Source organism: Cannabis sativa, chromosome 3 (genome assembly GCF_029168945.1).
Source record: "Cannabis sativa cultivar Pink pepper isolate KNU-18-1 chromosome 3, ASM2916894v1, whole genome shotgun sequence".
In the NCBI taxonomy this organism is placed as follows: Eukaryota; Viridiplantae; Streptophyta; class Magnoliopsida; order Rosales; family Cannabaceae; genus Cannabis; species Cannabis sativa.
Genome location: NC_083603.1, coordinates 45879460 through 45904656, shown reverse-complemented (window position 1 = coordinate 45904656; position 25197 = coordinate 45879460). Strand labels below are relative to the sequence as shown.

Here is a 25197-nt window from a genome sequence, read left to right as displayed (position 1 = left end):
TGAAGTCTAATAAAGTTTAAAATTTTCAGTCAAAAAATATATATGATATTTTTTATACTTATATATATTTTTTTAAATAACAACATTTATTTAGACAATAGCTACACAAAATCATAATATATATTATGACATTCTAATGAAATATTTTTTCCACTATTTTGATGTAATGACTATTCTATTTTTAAAAGGAAGGAAATGTCATTCCAATTTAATAAGAAAAAAATTTAATAATTTTTTTTATGCATTTTAAATTTTATTCCATTCTATTTATATTACTATTGATTGATGATTATTAATTGAGTCCGTAATTTAATTAGAATCTTCAATTACTCCTAATTACATTAAATTAAATAATTATCTTTAATTATTCTAAAATTTAACTATATTGTGTTTTTTCAAAGACACTCTTAATTATATAAATGCAAATATAATTTTATTTTCGTTCAATTTATATTTATATCTAGATCTAGTCTCCAGATGCGTTGGAGAGGAGAGTATTATTGTAATATTATATATTATATATACTATATATAGATTTTTTTTTTTTTTTTTTTTTGTAAATTTAACATTTATATTTTTAATGACAGATGGTCGAAGGTACCTTACTAATTAAGTAGTATTAAAAATTCGGGTAAAAAAATAGACTATTGGAAAGCTATTTAACCCACTAAAATTAATATAAAATATAATAAGATTTTTGTCTCTTGAATTTTGACATACATTAAATTACCTTCTTTTAAATTTTTTGCTACTAAATCAGGCTCCTCAATTTTAATATCTACTAAATTATATCTCTCCAATTTTGATATTTGCTAAATTATACTCTTAAATTTTTAGTTATGGGTCTTTAAAATTTAAAAATATGATTTAATATATGTGAAAATTTAAGAATAAAAATATTTTAATTAATTTTTATTTAAATAGTTATAATCTTTTACTTTTTTTATAGTAAGCATATTTAAAAAGTATATTTTACATGCCAATAAAATTAAAAAAAATGGAAAGTTTTCCTAAAATATGTGTATTATTTAAAAATCATTAGAATTGATTGAGGAATTGTACAATTATTTTGGAGAAGAAAATAGAAATGGAAGGGGATTTCGTTTTGGAGAAGAAAAGAAAAAGTCAAGCAAATTTCTTAGTGGCTAAGCCAAAGGGAGAGTAAGAGAGAGCAGTGAGGTTTATATGGAGACACGAAAACACATTCATACATATTCCTAAATTAAATTAATTATTTTTCTTCATTTCCAAAAAAGAAAAAGAGTAATTACCTTTATTAATAATATCATCATAACAAAAAATTAATTTTTGAATTAGATATTTTGCTTAGGAAGTTATAGAGGCGATCAGAGCGGGTTTACGGATACGCTTGTCTACTCTTTTGAGTTTTTTTTATAATTACTTTTCGTAAATTCCAACGAAATTTGGAGTTACCCAATTTATATATATTTTCCATTCCCCTTTTCTCTCATATAATTTTTGAATCCCATTTTTAGTTTAGAATTGTGCGATTTCTATCCATTAGGGTTTCTTCTCTGGTTTTCGCGGATTACAGGACGCGTGATCACGTTCATTTCTTCTTCATCTTTTTCTGTTTTGAGGTGAAGTTATGGCGTCGACTATGGTGATCAAGGTTGGTTCTTTTGTTTTTTTTTCTCCTTCTTAAGTCCTTTTAATTTTTTATTTGATGGTTTTTTTTTCTTTTAATTCTGCTTGCATATCGAGAAAAAAAACTTGGAAAAAAGTGATTTTTTTTTTAATTATCTCAAAAGTTTTGGTTTTGATTTTGCGGACATAGTGGCTTTTGAGTGAGGTTTAGTTTGTTGTTAATCTAAAAAAAAAGAGTGAGGTTTAGTTTGTCTTCTTTTGTTCTTTTATTCTGTGATTGGAAAGCAAATAAATGGAGACGCAAGCTTCAATTTTTATCAGTCAAGAGACTGTGGAGAGAGATAGGAAGGTCTAAATGAGATGTTTGATTTGCAAGGCCAGTCTTAGGGTGTATCTTATGTCCATGTCTATGTTTTCCTTTTCCAATTCAAACAATGACCAACAGGGTATACTTTTTTGTCTGTGTAAATTGGTTCATGAATTCTGAAAGTCATTTTTTTTATTCTTTCAGTTTTGTACATATTGATTTCTTCATGTTATAATCAGTTTTTCTGTGCTTTTACATCTTTTATTTGTGTTGTAAATATACATTTTTTTATTATTTTTTAATGTTTGACACTAGTGTTTTTATAAATTGGGATTATACGCATGTGTTCAGAAAAATTTAAGCTTGAGAATATTCTTGCAAAATAGTTTTTATCCCCATTTTTGATTGTCTTGTTTTCTTTATTTAACTTTTTTTCGTATTTGTTGTGTTTGATATCTTCTTCAAGTAATTGTTAATATATTGTATATCAATAACTTTCTCCTTTGCCTATGTTGCAGGTTAAGTATGGGGATACACTCAGACGATTTAATGCTAAGGTTAATGAGGATGATGAGCTGGAGCTTGACATGGCTGGATTGAGGGGTAAAGTTGCTAGTCTGTTTAGTTTTAACCTTGATGCTGATATGGTTATGACCTATGTCGATGAAGATGGGGACATAGTATCACTTGTTGATGATGATGATCTGCGTGATGCTATGGGGCAAAAGCTAAAATTTTTGAGGATTAATGTACACCTGAACAATGACAAAGCTAGTAGATCAAATGCTAGACCAAGTGGAAGTTCTACACCTTTGAGATCTCCTCACACTCGGCATCCTTTGGCGAATACTAGCATTGATGTTGCTGAAAAGTTGAAAAATCTTCCAGAGCCACTTGGGGCAGCACTTTTGAAGCTCTCTCTTGATGGTGCTTCAAAAGTTGCATCTGTAAGTCCAGTTGCATCTGAGCTTGTTGAGTTCTTCTCGAAGATGGGGCAGTGTTTTCTAACTCCAGATTCAGCCTCTCCTTCTGTTGGAGAGGCTAGCACACACAGCGAGGCGGCCGAGATCCCCAAGGTACCATTTGCTGCTGAGAAGCCGCACTTCTCTAAGTCCTGCTCAAGCCCAAATAACCATCAAGCTCATTTTTCATTTGTTGATCTTAATAAACATCCTGCTGATTGTAATGCATCTGAGGCTACTTATGTGAAGTGCACATCAGCTGCTGTTGGTGCTGATGATGACAAGAAGAAGAAGAAGGTAAACAGTGATGAAGCAAAGCCTGTTGCTTCTTCAAGTCATGTCCCGAAAAAGCATGTCACTTCAAGCTCTTCTGTGACCGGAAGTCAGTCAAGTCACTATGTTAATCCTGTCTATGGATGCCCCTTTTCTGGAGCACCTGTTGTAGATAATGCCGCCTTCCGTCCTTGCCACTCATTTAAAAGAAATCATGCTGAAACCATGAGTGGTGGAATATATCATAGAGGCATACGCTGTGATGGCTGTGGTGTCCATCCTATAACCGGAACCAGATACAAGTCTCAAGTGTATGTATCTTGATATAGCTTTGATTTTTAATGCTAAGATTGTTAATTATTGCTGCCCTCTTAGTTTACGTTTTCAATTTCTTGTTTTGTACAGGAAAGAAGACTATGACCTCTGCAGTAATTGCTTTTCAGAAATGGGTAAAGAAGCAGATTATGTAAGAATTGACCACCCAGTTTCTTTCCGCCATCCACGGCTATTCAAGGGACCTCTTGGACCTTCTGTGAATGTACGCACATATACTAGCTAATTTTTCTTTCACTGTTTTATTTGACATTTGCTGTAAATTCACAGTACTTTTATTTGTGTCTCCATTTCTCTAGTTGCCAAAAACAGTAGGCAGAGCTTCTATTCTGAGAGGTTGTAAGCCAATTACTAGACCTATTAAGTCTGACAGGAGGCTTGACAGTCGTTTTGTTTTGGATGTTAACGTGGCGGATGGTACCCTGATGGCTCCATATACCCCGTTTACCAAAATATGGCGGATGCAGAACAATGGTGGTGCAGTGTGGCCTCAAGGAACCCATCTTGTATGCGTTGGAGGAGAACTTATTGCAGTTTCTACTAAGGTGGAGTTGGAGGTGTGTATGACTTGATCTATAACTTTGTGTCGTGCTTTATGTTTTGCTGAGTTCTCTACTTTTTATTCTGTGTTTTTGGTTCTTTACCGGGTAATGTATATTTTTTTATTTCTTTTTGTTGAAAATTATCCATCTCCAGATTCCTGCCGACGGTGTTCCTGTGAACAATGAGCTTGACATTGCTGCTGATTTTACTGCACCTAAAATGCCTGGTCGATACATCTCATACTGGATGTTGGCTTCTCCGACTGGCCAGAAGTTCGGGCAACGTGTTTGGGTTCTTATTGAGGTACGCTTTTACTAACTTATGTTTTGAATAGTCAGCAATCCTCTGGTTCGATGTACTTATCCAGATTTTGATTTGAAGGCTTTATTTTAGCTCATGCCTCTCTATCTCTTTTGTTTACTCTTGCAGGTGGATGATTCTTTGAAGGACTCTTTATCTTCAAGTCTCCAAAGTGTGGCCTCAGACCAACCTCCATCAATCAGTGGCGACAGAGGCTCTCAACCAGTCAAATTTGATCTAAATACAGATGCTGAGCCTGACCTTCTCAGGCGTTGGTCGACATCTTTCACTGGTGGTGTTTCAGTACCTGTAGAAGTTTCAGCTCCCGTAGAAGCTAATCCCGTGTTTGGATGGAATTTTAAAGATGAACTGGAGAATAACTTTCCCATCAATGACAGCTTGCTGGTTGTTGATCAAGGTGTTACAATTTCTCCCACAAATGAGGCAGAGTCATCTGTGTCTCACCTATATGTTGATATGAGAGACGATGCAACTGCACCAGCTTTGGAACCTGCAACTTTCACTACTGAGGTGGTGCCATCTATGTCTTATCCAAATGTTGATTTGAGAGAGGATGTAACTGCACCAGCTTTGGAACCTGCAACTCCCACAACTGAGGTGGTGCCATCTGTGTCTTATCCGATTGTTGATTTGAGAGAGGATGCAACTGCACCAACTTCCACAACTGCTCCTGTATTGGCTCCACTCCCTGAAATCGTGGTCAGTGCGCCATCGTCTTCATTATCTCTTGTTAATCCAACAGCTGCTATTCAAATGAGCAGCAGCTCTAACAATGCTACCTTAGAGGAGAATCTTCTTATTGAACTTCAAGAGATGGGGTTTAGGCAGACGGAGCTAAACAAAGAGATCTTACGGATGAATAAATATGATCTGGAGAAGTCCCTGGATGATCTTTGTGGTGTTGCTGAGTGGGATCCCATTCTTGAGGAGTTGACAGAAATGGTAACAACTTTTCCAATTCTCTCAAGATTGTCCAGCTGTTGTTATGTATTTCCTTCATTACTAGTTTGCTGCTTCTTTCTGAACTCTTTTTTTTTACAGGGCTTCTGTGACACTGAAACGAACAGAAAACTTCTTGTAAAGAACAATGGAAGTATCAAGCGGGTAGTGATGGACCTTGTCAATGGAGAGGGTGCCTAAGCTAAAGAAAGACCTATCTAATCTAGTTACCTAACAGTATATAGATATTTCATCTACTATCTTAGTATATATGTTTGGAATAAATATGACACTTTGTGCCATTTATGTTTAGTTTTCTATGCTTGGGTTTCTTTCTACAAGAGTATTTAGATTATGGACAAAAGGGTTTGTCTTTGTCAGACATTTTTTTATGTTAATATTTTGCTTATTAAATAAAATTAGTAAATAAACATTTTATATTTCTTGCACTGAATCTTTACCTTTTATACATGGGGTGGTCCAGTACTATGCAGCATAGATGATTGGTATGATGTGATATTCGTTTTTGTATATTTAAAATTAGATGTGAGATTTGATATTATATTGCACTAATTGTTTGATGTTACATAATTTGGTATTAAGCACAAATTAGCATAGGGTTGGTTGCAATGAATTTGCTATTAATGACAAGCCTATGTATGAATTTTAAAATCACAAGTTAATTTTGTGGTAGAATATTCTACCTATCTAATCTAACGGTAACAAAATAATTAATCTACCTTTAATTAATAAAGAATCTTTTAATGTGGGTGTTCTGGTGAAATAAAAGGAAGAGCTTTTAGCAAGAAATCTTGTGACTTTAATTTTTTTTTCTTTTCCTCTTAACATAATTTGCAAAAACAAAAGTAATAACTTACCATCAAAATTTACAGCTGTACTAAAAAGCTCAAATGGATAACACAAAACTGTGGTAACTAATTCTATTCTATCATCATCATGGTCCTTTGGTCTTACCTTGAGCTTAAGGCTATGGAGTAAAGATTAAGCTTTTTGTTGAAGTGTAACACAAGTAGAAGAAAAGAAAGTAGATAGCTACTGTAGATAGAGCCTAAGAGCTAGTTCAGGCATCTCTTATTGAGTGGCTTTGTCCCCATGTTGACAAGATCAGTTTTCATGTGCTATTGAGTAGTTTATGGCTTCCATACTCTTTTGATTACTATATTCACAAAAATCTATCATTTTTCTCTTACTTAGTTTCTCTCTCCTCACTTTTTCTCTCTCACCCCAGATACTTAAATTGAACTTAGACTTGATCCATCCCATGATTCTGTCTGCAGATCAAGAGTTAAGCTCTGTGCCCACTAAGATTAATTAAATTAGAAAAATCCCATCAACCCCATTTAACTGAGTTCTATAATGAGGGAGGATTACTAGATTTTCAACAAGGAGAAAGCTTTGAGCTTTAAAAGTATATTTTGATACTTTTAGTTGGTGGCTTCGTTTTTTTAGTCTCATTTTTATTTTTTTGGTTTCCATTTCTGGGGGATCCTGCTCATTTCCCCATAAAAAAGCTTTCAAGGTATCTCTTTGGGCTTTGGGCTTTTTGTTTTGGAGCTTTGTGTGTCATAAATCAATCTTTCTTTCTCTCTCTCTCTCTCTCTCTACCTTTCTCTTCTCTCTCTCTCTCTGGGTTAAACATGTGGGTTTTCATGCTTTTGCCTCCTCAAACGACATGTAAGGCATCCACCTATGAGATTTTGATCTCTGGGCTTTATTATTCTTGAGATGTGGTTATGAGAGCACAGCACACCAAGACTTGACTACAGAGTATGTCTTGTGTAGTAGTTCCCTTTTCGTGTCAGCTTATCCATTTCCTCTGTTAATGAGCGTTTCAATGCTTCTTACCGCTCTTCTTCCTCTACTTCTACTTTGGTTTTTTTGACATGTGATTTTTCTTTAAAGTGGAAATGGGTATTAGAATTCAGTGAAAAAAGAAAACAAAAAGAGTGAAGAAGAAGAAGAAAAGAAAAGAAAATGGAATCTGGGAGTAGGTTTAGCTCAGCTGATGAGTTCAGATTGGATTCAAAATGGCATATTGACCCTAAACATCTCTTTGTTGGGCCAAGGATTGGAGAGGGAGCTCATGCTAAAGTGTATGAGGGAAAGTAAGTAACAAAGGTTTTCAGATTTTGATCCTTTTTCTTCTTCTCTTCATTTCTTTGCAGATTTGAAAGTGGCAATGCCATTTCTTTCCATTTGCATTTTCTTGGATTTACAAGTCCTTCCTTTGCTTTTCTCTGATACTTAATGTTTTGAAGTATTTTTCTTTAATTATACAGATTTCATATCCAAAGATTTTTTCTGTTTTTTTTTATCAGTTTCCATGATTGGAATCCATTTTTTTTTTCTTTTCAATGGGATTAGTGGGTTATTGAGGTTTTCTTTGAGCTTCACTATAATTTCAATTTGGTTTCTGGGTGTGTTTTAAACCTGATAATCTCACTCATTGAGTTGTTCTGATTTTTGATTAACAATCAGGTACAAAAACCAGACTGTTGCCATAAAGATTGTTCATAAAGGTGAAGCTCCAGAAGAAATCATCAAGAGAGAAGGTCGGTTTGCAAGAGAGGTTGCAATGTTGTCTAGAGTTCAACATAAAAATTTAGTGAAGGTGGGATTTAGTATTGTAAACCAGAACAAATTACTCATTTATTTTTATTGTTTATTTATTTATTATTTTTTTTTCAAAAAAAATCTAAACAGAAAAGAGGATTCTCACTTATTAGTGCAATTAATGGGGTATTGGTGTTTGTCAATGTCAAATATTTAATACAAAAACCTTGTGTGTCAACAGTTCATTGGTGCTTGTAAGGAGCCAGTCATGGTGATAGTTACTGAGCTTTTATTGGGTGGCACATTACGTAAATACTTGTTAAACATGCGGCCAAGGTGCTTGGAAACTCGTGTTGCTGTTGGCTTTGCACTTGATATTGCTCGTGCAATGGAGTGCCTTCACTCTCATGGAATCATACACCGTGATTTGAAGCCTGGTAATGTCTCCTTTTTTCAGCTTCAAATACCTGTATTTTTCATACAAACTCATTTTCTGCAAAGACAAAATTAGTTCCATCTTTGACATGGTTAAGATTTTGGACCTTGTGCTTAGTATGGACATGGTCTGATAATGTTGAGTAGCTACTTATGTATTGGAAGGCAGCAAAATATCCCTTAATCATGTTCAAATTATCTCAATCTTGATATGCTAAATTTTTGTTTTGGTTGCAGAGAACTTACTCATGACTGCCGATCACAAAACAGTCAAATTGGCAGATTTTGGTTTAGCTAGAGAAGAGACATTAACCGAGATGATGACCGCTGAAACGGGGACATATCGCTGGATGGCACCTGAGGTAGTAAATTTCTTTATAATCTACATTCTGCCTATGCTATGACTATGAGGACTTTATTCACTGTAAATACTTAAATTTGTTGTTTGCTTGTTGAACAGTTGTATAGTACTGTTACATTAAGGCAGGGAGAAAAGAAGCATTACAATCACAAAGTGGATGCCTATAGTTTTGCAATCGTTTTGTGGGAGCTGTTACATAACAAATTGCCATTTGAGGGCATGTCGAATCTTCAGGCGGCTTATGCAGCTGCGTTCAAAGTAATCAAATTTTATTTTCTAACCTTACAGCGTTATTGTATTCTTTATCATAATGCCTTACTGAAAGTTGTAAATTGTTACTTTGACATTTCAGAATGTGAGGCCTAGTGCTGAGGATCTTCCAGAGGAACTGGCCACCATTTTAACTTCATGCTGGCAGGAGGACCCGAATGCTCGGCCAAATTTCAGCCAAATAATACAGATGCTGCTTAATTATCTTTACACCATCTCCCCACCAGAACCTGCAATTCCCTCTAGGATTTTCGCCTCTGAAAACACTGTCTTGCCGCCTGAGTCTCCTGGTACAAGCTCATTGATGGCAGTTCGAGATGAAATAGGGGAGACTCCTAAAGCTAGTATGGAAGACAAGCCAAAAGGGTTTTTCTTTTGCTTTAACCAGTGTTACTAATCCATGAATAGTTGGAAGAGAGGAGTATGTAGTTCCCCCCCTTCTCTGGCCAATAATGCCTGAAAGGAAGATTAGTAATCATAGGCTATAGTCCCTTCGATTACCTTTTTGATAACATGGTCAATGTTTAAGTTGATTACTTTTCCATCAAAGTTCAGCTATGAGATAAAATCACTGCCCTGTATCTTTCTTGCTGCTAGATTCAGCCTGTAGGAGCTTAGCTCTGATTAGGTAAATTATTAACTTCGAGTTACTTATAGTTTACAGTAAAGTTTCTTTGTCATGTTTATCTGTAAATGTCAAGGTGGAGAAACAGGATTCCTAGGCTTATAGCCAGCCAGCTGGTCATTACTTCTTCATAGTTCCACTATGCTTAACATTTGGTTATGTCATATAATATATATAATTTGTGGTAATCACAAGCAGAATTCAAATCCAATCAGATTAGGGGCTTTTACCAAAATGTCAACACTAGGGGAGAACAGAATTTTGCCTTGGTCCACCTATGCACCAAGGTGTTCTTCATGGATTGGTGGATAGTGACAGGAGATTTGGCAGGACTACAGGTGTCAGATTATTGAGATATAATTTGTTTCCATACAAACCATGTGTGTTGAATGGGAATCGAGAGCTCCTAATCTTTTGCTCCTTGAAAATTGAAAATTCTTAATATAGATACAAAATGTGCAAACATCACTGGTGAGTACCACAAGTCTTTTGTCTCAATAATAATTGTAGTGTGTGATAATGTATGGCCCCTTGTTGTTACATGACAAAATTTGATTGGAATAAGAAATTTTCCGTACTAGTGTGGGGGATGAATAGCAGTATCATGTACTATACCGTTTTGTGCCTATAATATGACCATTAAAATGGAATCTCTAATTTGTATGCATGAAAATAAAATTAATTAGAAAGACAAGTAAAGCAGAAGGGAATCTTGAGGAATTGAAACAGTTTCATTAATCAACCATGACCTTATACTGGGACTTAAACAATGAGTGTTTTCTCACAACATGACAAATGAAAATAAATGCTTTGAGTTTTACCAATAATCATTGCAGGAACAGGACCCTTCTTTGAAATGGTGGAAACGATTGCGATCACGAACAACGATTTCCCGTTTGAATACCTTCGATATAATCTTTGTTGCATTGTGGCAATCAGTGCAGACTCTAAGATTCTTAGATATTCTAATTGTAGTTCCGGGAGCTGTTTTTATAAGGCCATAAGCGATGGCGAGTTTCTCACTGTGATGAGACACTGATGCTTCCTTGTGATAGTCTTCCTCTGCATCAAGCCTTGCATCTGCTGTGTTTGGCACATAGCCAGCTGATTTGATCTTTCTCATCATGTCTTCAGTTGCATTGTAAATCTCCATTGAGTTGGGATTTCCTTTGTCTTCAGCGAAAAACTCATACATGACTCCATCCAACTCAATCAAACTACATCCAGGAGCCTTTCTTATACCATTCTCTTTCATTTGATTTCTCACTTTTAAAGCATCATCATCTCTTCCAATTGATGAGTAAAGTTTTGATAGAAGTATGTAATCTCCGCTATGAGGCTGATCTAATTTGATGATGTTCTTCAGCGATTCTTCGCCAATTTCGACCTTTTTATGAACCCTACATGAAGCCAATAGTGTCCTCCAAACAACAGCATTTGGTTGGATAGGCATGTTTTGTATAAACTCACAGGCCTCTTCAATCAAACCAGCTCGCCCAAAGATGTCTACCATGCAACCATAGTGTTCAATTCTCGGTTCAATATCATAATCATTGCTCATGCTGAGGAAATATTTTCGACCTTCATCAACCAGACCAGCATGACTACAAGCTGAAAGAACACCAATGAAAGTCACATCATTTGGAACAACATTGTTCTGCTGCATTAATTTGAAGTATTCCAAAGCTTTTTTTCCTTGCCCGTTACTAGCAAGACCTTGAATAAGAGCTGTCCAAGAAAAGACATTTCTCATAGACATTTTGTTGAACACTTCAATTGAACTTTCTACCAACCCACATTTTGAGTAGAAATCGATCAGTGCAGTTCCAAGTGTAACAGTGAGCTTCATTTTCTTCTTCTTTATATAAAAATGGACCCATTTACCAGTTTCTAAAGCTCCAAGGACAGAACAAGAATAAAGCACACTGACCATAGTTACCTCATTTGGTTCCACATTAGCCTTTTGCATTTCCTTAAACAGAACAAGTGCTTCCCTGCATCGATTAACTTGAGCATAGCCAGAAATCATGGCACTCCAAGCAACAACATCTCTTCGATCCATCTCGTCGAAAACTCTTCTGGCAGTATCAATCTGACCACATTTTGCATACATGTCAATCAAAGAAGTGATCAAAGCAAGGTTGCCCTTCAGCCTATTTGCTTCTATATACTCACTAATCCACTCACCTAACTCCAAATCAGCCACTCTCCCACACGCTGGCAAAACACTAATCATGGTAACCTCATCAAACTCACAGCCCAACTCCAGCATCTTACGAAAGAGCTTGACCACCTCATCCCAAAGTTCGTTCTTCGCATACCCGGCTAACATTGAATTCCAACTCATAACATGCCTATGAGACATTTTATCAAACACTTTCCGAGCCACCTCCAAATCGCCAGAACTAGCATACATATGAATCAAAGTGTTCTCAATATATCCATCAGAACCAAGCCCAGATTTTATAATCCGGGCATGAATCTGTTCTCCTTCACTCTGTGCCCCAAGCTTAGAGCAAGCTTTCAAGACACTAGGAAAAGTAAACTCATCAGGCTGAACCAAGCTCTCACACATCTCTCTGAACAAAAGGATGGCTTCATGGTTAGACTTCTTGTATATGAAGCCTCTAATCATGACATTATAAGCCGCCGAATCGGGTTTGTCCAATTGGCGAAAAACGGAGAGAGCATAGTCCATGGCGTCCGGCAGGATTATGGCGGCGGACTCGAGTAGGTTTTCGGCGATGAGGGGGCTGTGGAGGAGGCGGGTTTTGATAAGGTGGGCGTGGACTTGGTTCAAATCCTTGGTAGTCTTGCATTTTTGGAGGATTAAGGTTTTGGGATTCTGTGGGAACTCGGAAATGGTAGTTATGGCCGTTGGAGTTTTGGAGGGAGAGAAGAAAGGATGGGTTGTCAAAGCCATTTTGTCTTTACTTTAACTACTCTTTTTTAACATTTAAGTATGTTTCTCAATTCTCATGGCGATTTTTTTAAAAAATTAATATTAAATCATTTAAATAAATAAAAAAAGTGAGACTTTACCTAAAAATAAGTATCTCTCCATCTAAATTAAATTAAGAAAAATTAATATTAAATCATTTAAATAAGTATCTCTCCATCTTTAATTTTCTATGAGACCATCTCTAATGGTAAAACTTAAATTTGAGGTTAAATTAATACAAAAAAATTACTATTTCAACACTATTTTTTTTTTTAATTCCAATCACAACATTATAAATTATACCAAATTTTATATTATTTATTATTCTATTATTTTATTAATATAATAAGAATATTTTAATACTAAATATATATAATTATTTATTTTTTTCTTAAAAAGTATTATTTAATTATTAAAAACTTAAAAAGCAAAAATAGTGTGGTCTATAGTACCGTAAACAAACTTATTTATAAGAATAATTTTAGTGTCACATTTGAGTAAATATAGTGTGAAACTACACTATATTTAGTATTTTGAAGTCCGGTTGGAGATGTCCTAATAAGGTTGTTATGGTGGATCGTGGATACATACTTGGCTAGTTTCACGTGTCTTCATATTTTTGTTGATATTATTATTAGATAATCAAATTAGTCACTTGTTCTTCTTCTTTCTTTTTTCTTCCTTTTTAAGTTTCATTTTTTTTTTTACCATTTTTAAAGTTATTTATTTTTATTCCTTAAACTTATTATTTATTTTACTATTTAAAAAAAATGTGAAATAAAAGATAAAAACTTGGTATTATCTGTGGTGCACCCCTTAAAAAAACGAATGGGTGCACCCCCTATTGATGAAATTTAATTGGCTCTCAAGTTGTCTTTTGTATTTCTTACCATGGGATTAAGCTGCACTATGGTTATTCCTATTGTTTTCATGCAATTTTTCAGGGAGAAAAAAAAACGCGTGTATAATTCCTATTGATCTCATGCAATTTCTATCTCTAAAAACCCAGAAGGTATGCGAACATTCATAAAAATAAATTTATGAATTAAATTGCCACACTTAATATAAGAATGAATTAAATTATTCTTCATTTATTCTTTGACATTTGTTCTGATTTAATACTGTCATTTATTGGAAAACAGTTCTAAAACAGACCAGTTATGTAAAACTAAAAGGATACTTGTTTTTTATGTAAAGGAGTGATCCAAATCAAATAAACTAAGCTGAAATCTTTGCAACAGTGGACTAAACAGACCGAGATCTGACTGAACCATTATACTTTCTTTGTGTTCTTGTTATTTCTAGTTTTTGTTCTGCTTGTTAGTAGCTAAATTTTTCAATACTCGCTACTCTAAGTGAGTACTCACAAATTTTATCTAAGTATTCTTAATAGCATTAAATATTTGCATAAATTTCGGTATCGTTCAAATTCATCTGACAGTAATTAAAATGAAAAGTTTATTTAAATCGGCCATGAACATATATATATATGCATATACGTATATAAGCTCAAATGAACTAAGACAGAGATAAAAATTTGCTCTGATACCAACTATTAGAGATTTTATATGAAAAACATGAAGCATATATGATTGTGTATGAAAAGCGGAATTAATCGAACATATACACGATATAGTTAAAGGATTGAAATATCTCCAGCCATTGATTCTTTGAGCTTCAATCCCACACCGATCTGCAAAGAAAGGAAACTAATTAGTGTGTGTAATCAGATTTTCAAACTCTCTCTACTCTCTTTAGATAGATATATTGTGTGTCACAGAATGAGTAGTGAGCTTAGGGACCGAGACCCTATATTTATATAGGTATGACATTTCATCAAGGTCTCTGCCACATTAATTATCATAATATTTTGACAATTAATTTTGGAAATTAAATTGGGTAATTGAAATATTTAGTAATCAAATATGACCATTATTTGAATATTTTAATTAATTATTAAATAATTAGTTATATTTTATAAATTAAATCAAATAAAATATTTAATTTGTTATTATATAAAAAATATTGTAACATATTATTATATATATATAAATTTGATAACTATTTTTTTCAATTTAAATATATATGTTCTTAGGTAATCATCAAATTAATTATGTATTCTTTTTCGTTCACTTATCTTTTCCAATCAAATTTTAAATTTTAGTAATTAATAAACATTTGCTTATACAGAGCAATTTGAAAGGTAATTTTTTTTATCAACATTAATGGTAATTTATATATAAAAAAAAAAAGTAAAAGCTTACAAAAATATAGATCATGTGTAGTAGTTTTAATTTAGCATTTTTACGAATATACATAATTTTTCTATTAAAAAATATTCAGTCAAATTATTTTGTATTATTTTAATAAAATGTTGCTTCTATGTTATTTTTATGATATTGTTACATTTACATTATGTTATTTTTACGTTATTTTCTTCGATAACAATATAAATAAAAATCATACAAAAGTAAATTAAAATTCGTAATAATATATATATAAAAAAAACTCAGTTTATATCCCATAAATATGTAAAAAACAAGTGTCATTTTAAGTATTTTGTGTAAAAGTTTATATCCCATAACTAAGTGTTATTAGGACAAATACTATTTTAGATTTTGTATTTTACAAAAATTATCGATTGAACTCTTTATTTTGTTAAAAGATAAATTGAACCCTATATTTTCTAAAATAGTACAAAATAGTACTATAAACTTATATTTTGCAAAAATAAAATTTAATAATAATTCAATTTAAAAGTGTTATGACAAGATTGATTATATTTTATACATATGTTCGTGCAAACAATTATGTTTAAGTTAGTTATGTTAAAAAGAATTATTAAAAGTTGAATTTTGAGTACTATTTTGTACTATTTTAAAAAATACATACTTTATTTTGTCATTTAATCAAATAAATGGTCAAATCAATAACTTTTACCAAATATCGGGGTATAAAATAATATTAACTTGTTTTATTATGATACTTCACCCAAAAAAAAATTTATTAATTAAATTGTTTGGTATGTCGAATGGAATGAGACTAAGAAAACAATGATTTCTTTCCACATGTTCGTTCATAATTAATTGTTCCTAAAAACGTTTAATGTATTACTAACTAGTAAACATCTCGCGTTTCGCAGCGGTTATATAAAATATTTTAAATTATATATAAAAAAAAAACTAAGTAATAAACCGCGCTTCGTGTGCGGTTGTATTTTATTTATGATAATAAGTGATAAAAGTATATCAAATTTTAAATTTTAATATTTATATATTTATATATGTAATTTTAATAATATAAGTAACTTTTCTTTATCTTAATAATACAAAAAGAAAATACTATTCTATAAATTATTTTAAATTTAGTAAATTATAATTTTTTTAATTAATTTATTTATTACAAATAAATAGGATAATTTTTCAAAATATATCATTTGAAAAAAAATAAATTAGAATTCAAATATATATAATATAATAAGTAATAAATCTATAAAAAAACGCATCATATGATTTCAAAATCATTATCATCACCAAATTTCACTTGTAGTCGCAACTACATTCAAAGTCACTATCGTCACCGTATCTCACTTGTAATTATCACTATTATATTCTTAATAAATTTGCTCTAATCAAACAAATACAGTACTATTTGATCAAAGTTGTGATGTCATTATTATATCTCACTTGTTTTCGTCACTATCATTTTTCATAGATTTGCTCTATACATAAAACAAATTAATCAAATGATGGATTAACTAATCACTTTTATACAAATATTATAGTGAAGAGAATATTAAAATTAATAAATATCTTCACGAATAATAAAGATCTAAAAAAAGATATTGATATATAAATCTATAAAAAATTCTTACTTTAAAACCGCTATCATCACCGTATCTTACTTGTAGTTGTTATTATATTCAAAGTCGATGTCATATAGTAAATATACAAAATAATTAGTATCAAATTTTGAATTATAATATAATAGATATTAAAATGTTGATAAAAATTTTGTTGAGTGTAGTGTAGGTACAACTATTAAGTATAAAATTAATTTTAATAGAACATTGGCAAATTTTTAATCTTTTTAGGAAGTAAATTTAAAATATATATGTGCATATTTTTATTAATTAGTTAATTAAAAAATATAAAATAAATAAAAATAGAAAAATAAAACGATAGAGTGGTCATTAATTACCTAAAAGTTTATATAGAGAATTTTAAATTAATATATTTATAAATTGGAGGAAAATAAATTAAAAAAAAATGTAAATATTTATCCAAATTAAAATTCGTTTTCTTAACAAATTTAGAATTCAAATTTAAAACTAAAAAGTTAATAATGTTTTGAACTTAATGATAATAAAATAGAACAAAAGAAAAAAAAATATAGAGAAAATATACAACAAAATTTAAATTTAATACTAAAAATCATAAGGAGAGTTTAAACATGATTTTTTTTTTAAAAAAAAAATATCTAACAAAATTTAAATTTAAAACTAAAAAAAATGATTAATTTATAATCATAATTCTATTTGAAAGAAAAAATACAAAATGAGAAAATATCTAACAAATTCAAAATTTAATTAAATCTGAGTTTTAAAATCAAATAATTATCTACAATAAATTAGAAAAATAAACTAATTAAAAGAAAAAAATTGGAAAGAAAGAAAGGACCTTGAATCATCTAAAAAATATTTTCATACATGTTTAAAATTATGATATGGTGTTTCCTTTACATAACATTTAATATCCCACACAAAACTTACATGCAAATCTCATAATCAATATTTAGGAAAAAAAAAGAACCATATACCTAAAGTTCCTATTTATAAAGAAGCTATATTAAATCTTAAATATATAAAGCTCCTCTTTAAAAATTCATATGATTAATAGGATACAAAGAAACATATTAGAATATTAATACACAAAGGATTAATTAATTGATCATCAAAAATATATACATTTAAAATAATCATCATCAAATTTAGTTATACAAAAAATATAAGTATGAATTTAGAGAAGAACACAATAATCGACATATTACTATATATATATAAATTTAAATGATCACTATAGCATATAAAAATCTACAATAATGTAAGATATGACATGAGAATTATGAAAGCTTACTTGGTAGAATAATTTATTAGGGTGAGATGTGGTAGGAGAATGATCTAATTTCTTGACTACTTCCAAAACCATAAAATTTATATTTAATATAATACTACAAAAAAAAATACCATTCATATAAATATATTTATATAGTTTTATATATACAGTAAATCGCTACCCAAAAAATTTACATATAGGTGTTCATATATAGGTACGATTATGAAGATTTTTTTAATAGTTTTTTAAAATAATTAGGTATAGTTAAAGAAATAATAGTGGTTTAAATATATAAATATTTTTCTTAATTAATTAATTAATCAAATATAATTATAAAACTAATAAAAAATTAACATAATGAGAGAATTAAGGGGAAAACAAATAAAGCTAATTAGAGAGATTGTAGAGTACCATGTCACCGCCTCATATCTCTCCTTTATATAGATATATAGATTGTTATTTAACACGTGCAATCTATTTACTTGTTCTTTAATCTTTCTTGCCTTTGGATTAATTCATTTTCTAGAAGGAAGAAAGAATCCCAACCCAACTCCATAACTCGAAAGACATTCCAATCCATCTTTGTTGGCTCTCAAATCATTTTCAACCAAATAAAATATGTATTTATATAAATATTATATTCCTTTTTGAAAATCACTATCCGAAATAGACAATAGATACGAGAATTAGATGCAAATCTGAACACTAAAAGGAATAATATATTGCCAAAAAAACTTGTATAAATTTGCAGTTAATTCCAAGAGTTTTCATAATAATTAACAAGCATTAATCAATACAAAGATTAAGAAGACAATATGGCAATGTGGAGAAGCTATAATGATGATGATGATAACTACTACAAATCCAAGAACATGTCATCATCATCATCATCATCTCAAGATTACCATGATCATGTCTTGAATTTGGCTAGGATGCAAAGCACTAACATCTCTACTAATGTTCCTCGCTATGGATTAGTTTCTCCAAGATTCTTCCATGCCCCGAAAGCTGTCGGTTCTCGACCAACCTCGGAAGAGATCAGAGAAGAAGAGTGCTACAAAAACAGCACCAACAAGCAGCAGCAGAAGAAGAAGCAGCAGCACCCTCAATTTGAGGACAAGGTTGAGATTATTGGCTACTCATCAAATAGTGGTGTTACTGATGAAAGTAATGTTAGGAAAAGTACTAGTAATTCTGGTATGAAAACAAATGGTTCTGAAGCCAGTTCTATCAACGATGAAGCCAATAGATATATCCAGCAAAAACGCAAGGCTTTTGATCTCTTCAAGTGGAAGGCTTCTTTTGTTCATTAGGGTAATACTATTTTATGTGGTTTTTATGAATAAGCTAGTGTGGTTTATCTATCTTTGTTTGAGGTATATAAGATATATAACTTGATACTTGTTATATGTTATATGCTATGAGAATGTGTTTCTCATTATAAATAAAAATTTGATGCAGATGTTGAAATATTGCTAACAAAATTGAAAATACAAGTAGCTGTAAACTAAACATATAGAACAAGATCAAGAAAGTACACACTCTGAAAACACCTCAGCTTACAAAATCCAATTTAAATTCAAAGCTTTATTAATCCTTATACACATTAAAAGTTTAAGTTATTTGTAATTCCTCATAAGTCAACCTTTATGTAACACTTCAAAACAAATTTCTTTTGTAAAGATGATATTATTTTAGAGAGACAACTTGAGTGGAAAACACTTGGGTCCTGGTAAGAGATAGATTTGGTACAGGGTAAAGTGTACTAGTGGGGTTTTGCCTGGGTTTAAGGCATTGTAATTAGTAAGTGTTGTAGGTCTCAAGTGGTGACAAGTTGTAATCTCCATTGTTTTTCATAGTACATAGAAGAACATCCCAAGGAGATTTAGGCTGAACATTTCTAATTCTTGGTGTTGTTTTATTGTCTTTTCTAGTGTTTTTACCTTTGTGTGTAGATAAAGCTGGTGTGAGGGAGCTCAATCCCTAACAGTTTCCATTTAATCAAACATCAAATTATTACAAATAATATAACAGCACATCATTACTTAACTTAAATCATCTTTCTGTGAGATTTATTATGAGAAATAATAAAGGATTACATAGAATGAGGGACATAAATGTAAAATAAAATTCTGAAATTCCCACTATACCATGTGATAAATATGTAGCAACTGAAGGAGTACACAACACAACCAACCAGCCAACAAAAGTTCTGATGGGAATAAGAATAACTTTTCATGATGCAAAATTATTGTAACTGAGAATAATAACATTCCTTTTTACCATATCCACTAACTAGGTCCTTGTATTACTGTATGTGGGAAAAGAAGATTCCTATGTTTGTTGGTACAGTCTACTCCACTTTTTTGTACCATATTCCTTGACTCATCGATTCAAAGAGGTCATTAGATTGTATTGATACAAATGCTGCAGAGAAGCCACTAAAAGCAGTACTTAAAACTTAAAAGCAGTAATTATATCCACCATCAAGGCAAGTAATTAAAGTACGTTAGGGGAAACAAAATGATTAGTGTTAGTTTAAACTAGGTAAGAAAAGCACAAATAAGTACAGTTTTTGTATGCCCTTTTTTTAGTGATTTAATTTCAATTTGGCCACCAAAGCATTTATATTTTGTTCTAGAAGATAATGTTTTTCATCTATGTTCAACCAACAAAGTAAACCAAACTTTTCTCTTGGAAAGAAGAGAACAAAAGCAAGAAAATATAAATGTATATTATATTGGGAAGAAATAATCTTTCACATTGGCTAAAACAGGTCAATCAACAAAAAAAAAGTATATAGACAAAAAAAAAAAAAACAAATGTCACAAACCATTGTTCTGTTTAGGCTCAGCAAATCTCCTAGAAGACATTTGATTGAACAAATTTCTCAAACTATTCTTACTTTCCTTAGTTCTACTCTTCTTAACACTACTATTGTTATTATTATTATCTATCTCAGAAAATGAGGAATCAAGAACCAACCCTGTCTCTAACCTTTTGGAGACAGTAACAATCTCATAAGAATCCCAAAGAGACTGACCAAAATCCCAAGATGGTGATGAAGAAGTTTCATTATAATAATAATTAATATTATTAGGTGCTGCTGATGATGACATATTACTACCATTATTCTTGTTCCTCTTCTTCATGGCTTCAAGCTTGAACCTCGAAGGCCAACTGCCTCTAAAACTGTAGGTCTTTCTTGCATCAAATTCATTCAAGGGTCTACTGCTTCCACCATGGTTGTACCAAGCTTGAGCCACAGCTTTCATAATCTCAACCTCTCTCTTATTATTATCTACTTTCTCTTCAACCTGCTCTGCCCTCTTCTTCTTCTTCAACATGACTTTATTATTATCATTACTATAATTATTTTTATTTTCTAGTGTTCTAAGAAAGAGAGAAATAGAAAGTGTTGTAATGAGAGAATATTGAATCAGAGCCTCACATTTGTTTTTATCAAAAGGCAGAGAGAAAGATAAGGGTTTTTATTTATTTATTTATATTTTTGAATGGTTTATTTCATTTTCTTTCTTTGGCTCCAAAGAATGTCATGAAAACCTACCTATGAATCACCCATTTGACTCTTCTGTGGTGAAGGAATCTGTTCATCACCATTCAAATTCATTCTTTTTCTAGTTAAAGGTTTATTTTGATAGTAATCCAAAAATTTTGGCCCCTTGAAATAAATACATAGATTATTGGAAAATTATATAGTACAACACTATTTTTGTCTAGCTTCTTATTTTTAGCATTTACAAAAATTATAATTCAATTTTTTTATATATAAGTATCTACCTTATAGTTATAATTGATATTCAAAAATTTATAATTATTTACACCAATCAAAATAGTATTCAAACATTCAATTGTATGCATGTTTGTTATTTTTTTTATATGTCTGCAATTGATTATTTTGAACTCTCTTATTAGCAAATTAGTCACAAATTTTTGAAAAGAAATTAAAGATCTATTATAAATATATAATTAATGTAGAGTCGTAGACATCTATATAAAATAATTAAAATATAATTTCTTTAAATACTTAAAATAAAAATTAGGTGTAGTTAGACGGTCTATTAAATTTTTTTGATTTTAAATATTGATTATTAAATGATATATATATATATTTTTGTAATTATTAATTGTTTTAAGAAATAAAATAATATAAATTATACATTTACTTACCACTTCAAATCATTTTCAAATATACATTTACTTGTCTTAAATTAACTAGAAATATAAAAACACATTAACTTTTTAACAAGCTCATAAAATTTGAGTGTTGTTTGAGGTATGTACATGGGTTATTAAGATCTTTTATAGTTGTTGAACATTTTTATTAAATGATTCAAGATAATTATGATTAATTGTTTTTTTTAGAATATTTCGCTAAAATTTAACTCCAATAGTGATGTGAAATGAGTGTTAAATTTGGCCCAAATTAAAATTTGACGCAAAATTATACCATTAGCCAAATTTTAACCCACGATAAATACCACATTTTTTAATTATCTCTTTGTCACTCATTAATACTATTCATCAATGAAAAAAATATATATTTATAATATATTAAAATAAAATAAATAAAATTAACTATTTTGTATATTTTTAATGAGCATTAATGATAGTATTAACTTTTATAACTAATTTGTACTTTGTGGCATAAATAAAAAAAGAGAAATGCTAAAGGGTACCAGTGGTGCCTAGCACCATCCTATATGTCAATATCACTATTGGTCCAATTAAGTATCGGGTCTTATATAGTTTAATATAATAGCTTTTAGAGAGTATCGCTAGCCAATCGCAACGCGATATGCTAGGCACCACTGGTGCCTAATAGCAATGCTCATAAAAAAATTAAACCAAATATAGTTTTACAATATATTTTGGCTCAAATTTAACCTAAAATATATACCAAAATAATCTAAATATGCATGATAACTACAATAAATTGTTGTGGATATGGAATTAAACTAGGGATAATTACATAAAACACCAATTTTTATAAAATTTTTATATTTTTACATTCAATTTTTTTTTTTTTATATTTTCACAGTATTCTATAAAAACACAAAAAGAAAACAAGAAAATAACATTAAATAACAATATAACAACATAAAAAATAATATACAAATAACAAAAAATCAATAATAAAATAAGAAGTATACAACATTAAATACACTAAAAGACTATATTTTCTGTAAATAAAATCTAAAAAACAGTAAAAATATTGAAAACTCCATACAAGCTGTATTTTTGTAATTTTTTTTTTTGTTTTTGTATTTTTTTTTTAAATTAACCCATTAAACTAATTATTTTTACAGTAATAAAAATATTTATTTATTTATTTATTCTATTGGAGATTGTAGAATTAATTATGATAAATTATAAGAGTAAAGTTTATACCTTATGACTTATGAGGTAAGAATTAGAAAATGCAGACATGAATAACCAAACATTCATTAATTGTCTCTTGTTGATGCAACATCACTATTCAAATGATAAAGCAACTCTAATAAGACATTCGTGAATTGTCTTTTGTTGATGCAACATCTCTATTCAAATAATATAGCAACTCTAATAAGGCATTCATTAATTGTCTCTTGTTGATCCAACATCTCCACTTAAATGATAAAGCAACTCCAATACACTATGAACAAAAATAAAAAATTGTTACGGATGAAATAGAACAACATATAGTGTTTTGTCGTTAAATTTTTTTTTGTCATCAAAATTGTTAGGTGAATAGAGAAGAAAAATCACAATTATTAATTCAGATAAGTCAAAAGAATTTCGAAACAAATTATACTTTCGGTAGACACACAAGAACCAATTATAAGTATTATGATAGGGATGGATATTCTATCCAAATTCAATTAGTAGTAAAAAATTAAGTAGAATAGAGAAGATAAAAATGGGTGGTAGCCTTTCATTAATTTGTCAGGACTTCAAAAGCAAGGTTCTCTCCCATAATGGTTACAATTACTATTGAATTCATTCATACCTCAACACTGAGAAATTCCTATCTCTTATTCTAAGTGACCGAATGTACCCAAAAGTAACCACACCATAGTACAACTCAAATAACTACTAATGACAGATCACCCTTAATCCCCTGTGGTGTCCCTCACAGTAGTCTCCTTGTGTCTTCGAGAATAGAGAAAAGTGAGTGGAGGGCTGTCAACACCCCCTACAAGTTTCACCGTGTCCTCAAGGTGTCAATTAGGAAATTGATCTTGGATGACAAAAAAATCTTTCCAAGTAGCGTCAAAAGAAGGCAAGTTCGCCCATTTGATTAGAGCTTGAGGAATAGTCTTGTGTGTGTAATATCTAGGAAACTTAATTATGAATAATTAGGATTTATTATACATTATGTGTTAATTAAGTAATATTAAGTAGGATTATGATCTTGCTAATCTAATTTAGCATAAATTGTAAATTTTATCATAAGTGGATAAATAAGCGTAATTTGATAATTACGGAAATTTATTTGAAATATGTAAATATAATGTAAGTTATTTGTGAGATAAAAATATTTTTAGGTTCGACGAACCTGAAAAACCGATTAAAGGCTAAAAGTGCCACAACAGTATTAGTTAGAAATATTATTGGGATTATTGGGATAAGTTTTTTTTTTTAGAAATACAGGGTATTTTAAGATACTCAAAGCTAACTAAATACCATAGAAGTTTCTTAGTGGCTAAAAAATGATAAGATAATTATTAATAATAAATTTTTTTATTAATATTATTATTATTATAACTGTTATTATTATTATATAAAAATTAAAGTTGTTATATAAAACTTATTTGATCGATAAGTTATATATATATTATTAAGTTTTTGAAACATAACAGAAGAATAAAGTCGAAATTTTTTGTCGGTACAACGAAATCTTTACCTTCTCTTATCTATTTTCTTCGATTTTCAACTTAAAATTTAGCGAATATCAAATCATTGAAGAGGGAGAGCTTAAGGTAAAGATTGATTTTCGTTTTAAGTTGAATACAATTAGTTTTATATAGTGGTTTTGTGAATTAAAATAATTACGAGGATTCTGATCTTATAGAATTGTTCTCAGGTAGTTATGGGACTAGTTTCGATTTTTCTTGCTGAAATTGAGGTGATTTCGGGTTAGAAATTGAGTTTGGAACTTTTTAAAAATTAAGTCCGAACATTAGTGGCGTTTACCAATTAAGGGCTTGATTTTAGTTTCCATTATGTAAGTATGGTAGTATGCATAGTATATGTGTACCCTATGAAGTTTGGAGTAGTTTGGACAGGTTTCAGTAACATTTCGGTGAGTGCGTAAATTGAGAATCGCACCTTTTTGGCCCCTGCCCAACCGGTCAACCGGTTGTGAACCAGTCAATCGGTTCAGGTAGAAGCGGTTAACCAGTTCTCAACCGGTTTACCGTTTCTAGGCAGCCTTAGAAATTCGAGAATCATATATTTACCGTAACTTTTCATTTGGGTGTCTATTTTGTACGTTCTATATACTGTTCGAAGCTTGCGACGAGCTCTATCATATGGTGTATGTTTTAGAGCTAAAATATAAGTTTTATTTTAGTGTATTTGTACTACA

At 30.6% G+C, this 25197-nt stretch overlaps 4 protein-coding genes across 4 annotated transcripts; 2 read left to right on the top strand and 2 right to left on the bottom strand.

The window, feature by feature from the left end:
- The first annotated feature begins 1017 nt into the window (after positions 1–1017).
- LOC115711341 (protein JOKA2) lies at positions 1018–5726 on the top strand. Its single transcript, XM_030639678.2, has 7 exons — positions 1018–1633; positions 2434–3461; positions 3556–3688; positions 3783–4040; positions 4180–4329; positions 4456–5289; positions 5389–5726. The coding sequence occupies exons 1-7, from the start codon at positions 1610–1612 to the stop codon at positions 5485–5487; spliced, it is 2526 nt and encodes an 841-aa protein (XP_030495538.2). The 5' UTR covers positions 1018–1609; the 3' UTR covers positions 5488–5726.
- A 379-nt stretch (positions 5727–6105) lies between these two features.
- LOC115709429 (serine/threonine-protein kinase STY13) lies at positions 6106–10145 on the top strand. Its single transcript, XM_030637532.2, has 6 exons — positions 6106–7412; positions 7786–7918; positions 8102–8297; positions 8533–8657; positions 8756–8914; positions 9009–10145. The coding sequence occupies exons 1-6, from the start codon at positions 7282–7284 to the stop codon at positions 9321–9323; spliced, it is 1059 nt and encodes a 352-aa protein (XP_030493392.1). The 5' UTR covers positions 6106–7281; the 3' UTR covers positions 9324–10145.
- A 118-nt stretch (positions 10146–10263) lies between these two features.
- On the bottom strand, positions 10264–12517 carry LOC115709428 (pentatricopeptide repeat-containing protein At1g08070, chloroplastic). Its single transcript, XM_030637531.2, has one exon. The coding sequence runs from the start codon at positions 12472–12474 to the stop codon at positions 10369–10371; it is 2106 nt and encodes a 701-aa protein (XP_030493391.2). The 5' UTR covers positions 12475–12517; the 3' UTR covers positions 10264–10368.
- A 5858-nt stretch (positions 12518–18375) lies between these two features.
- LOC115711594 (uncharacterized) lies at positions 18376–21203 on the bottom strand. The gene has a single exon (XM_061111256.1). The coding sequence runs from the start codon at positions 20951–20953 to the stop codon at positions 20432–20434; it is 522 nt and encodes a 173-aa protein (XP_060967239.1). The 5' UTR covers positions 20954–21203; the 3' UTR covers positions 18376–20431.
- Positions 21204–25197: the final 3994 nt, after the last annotated feature.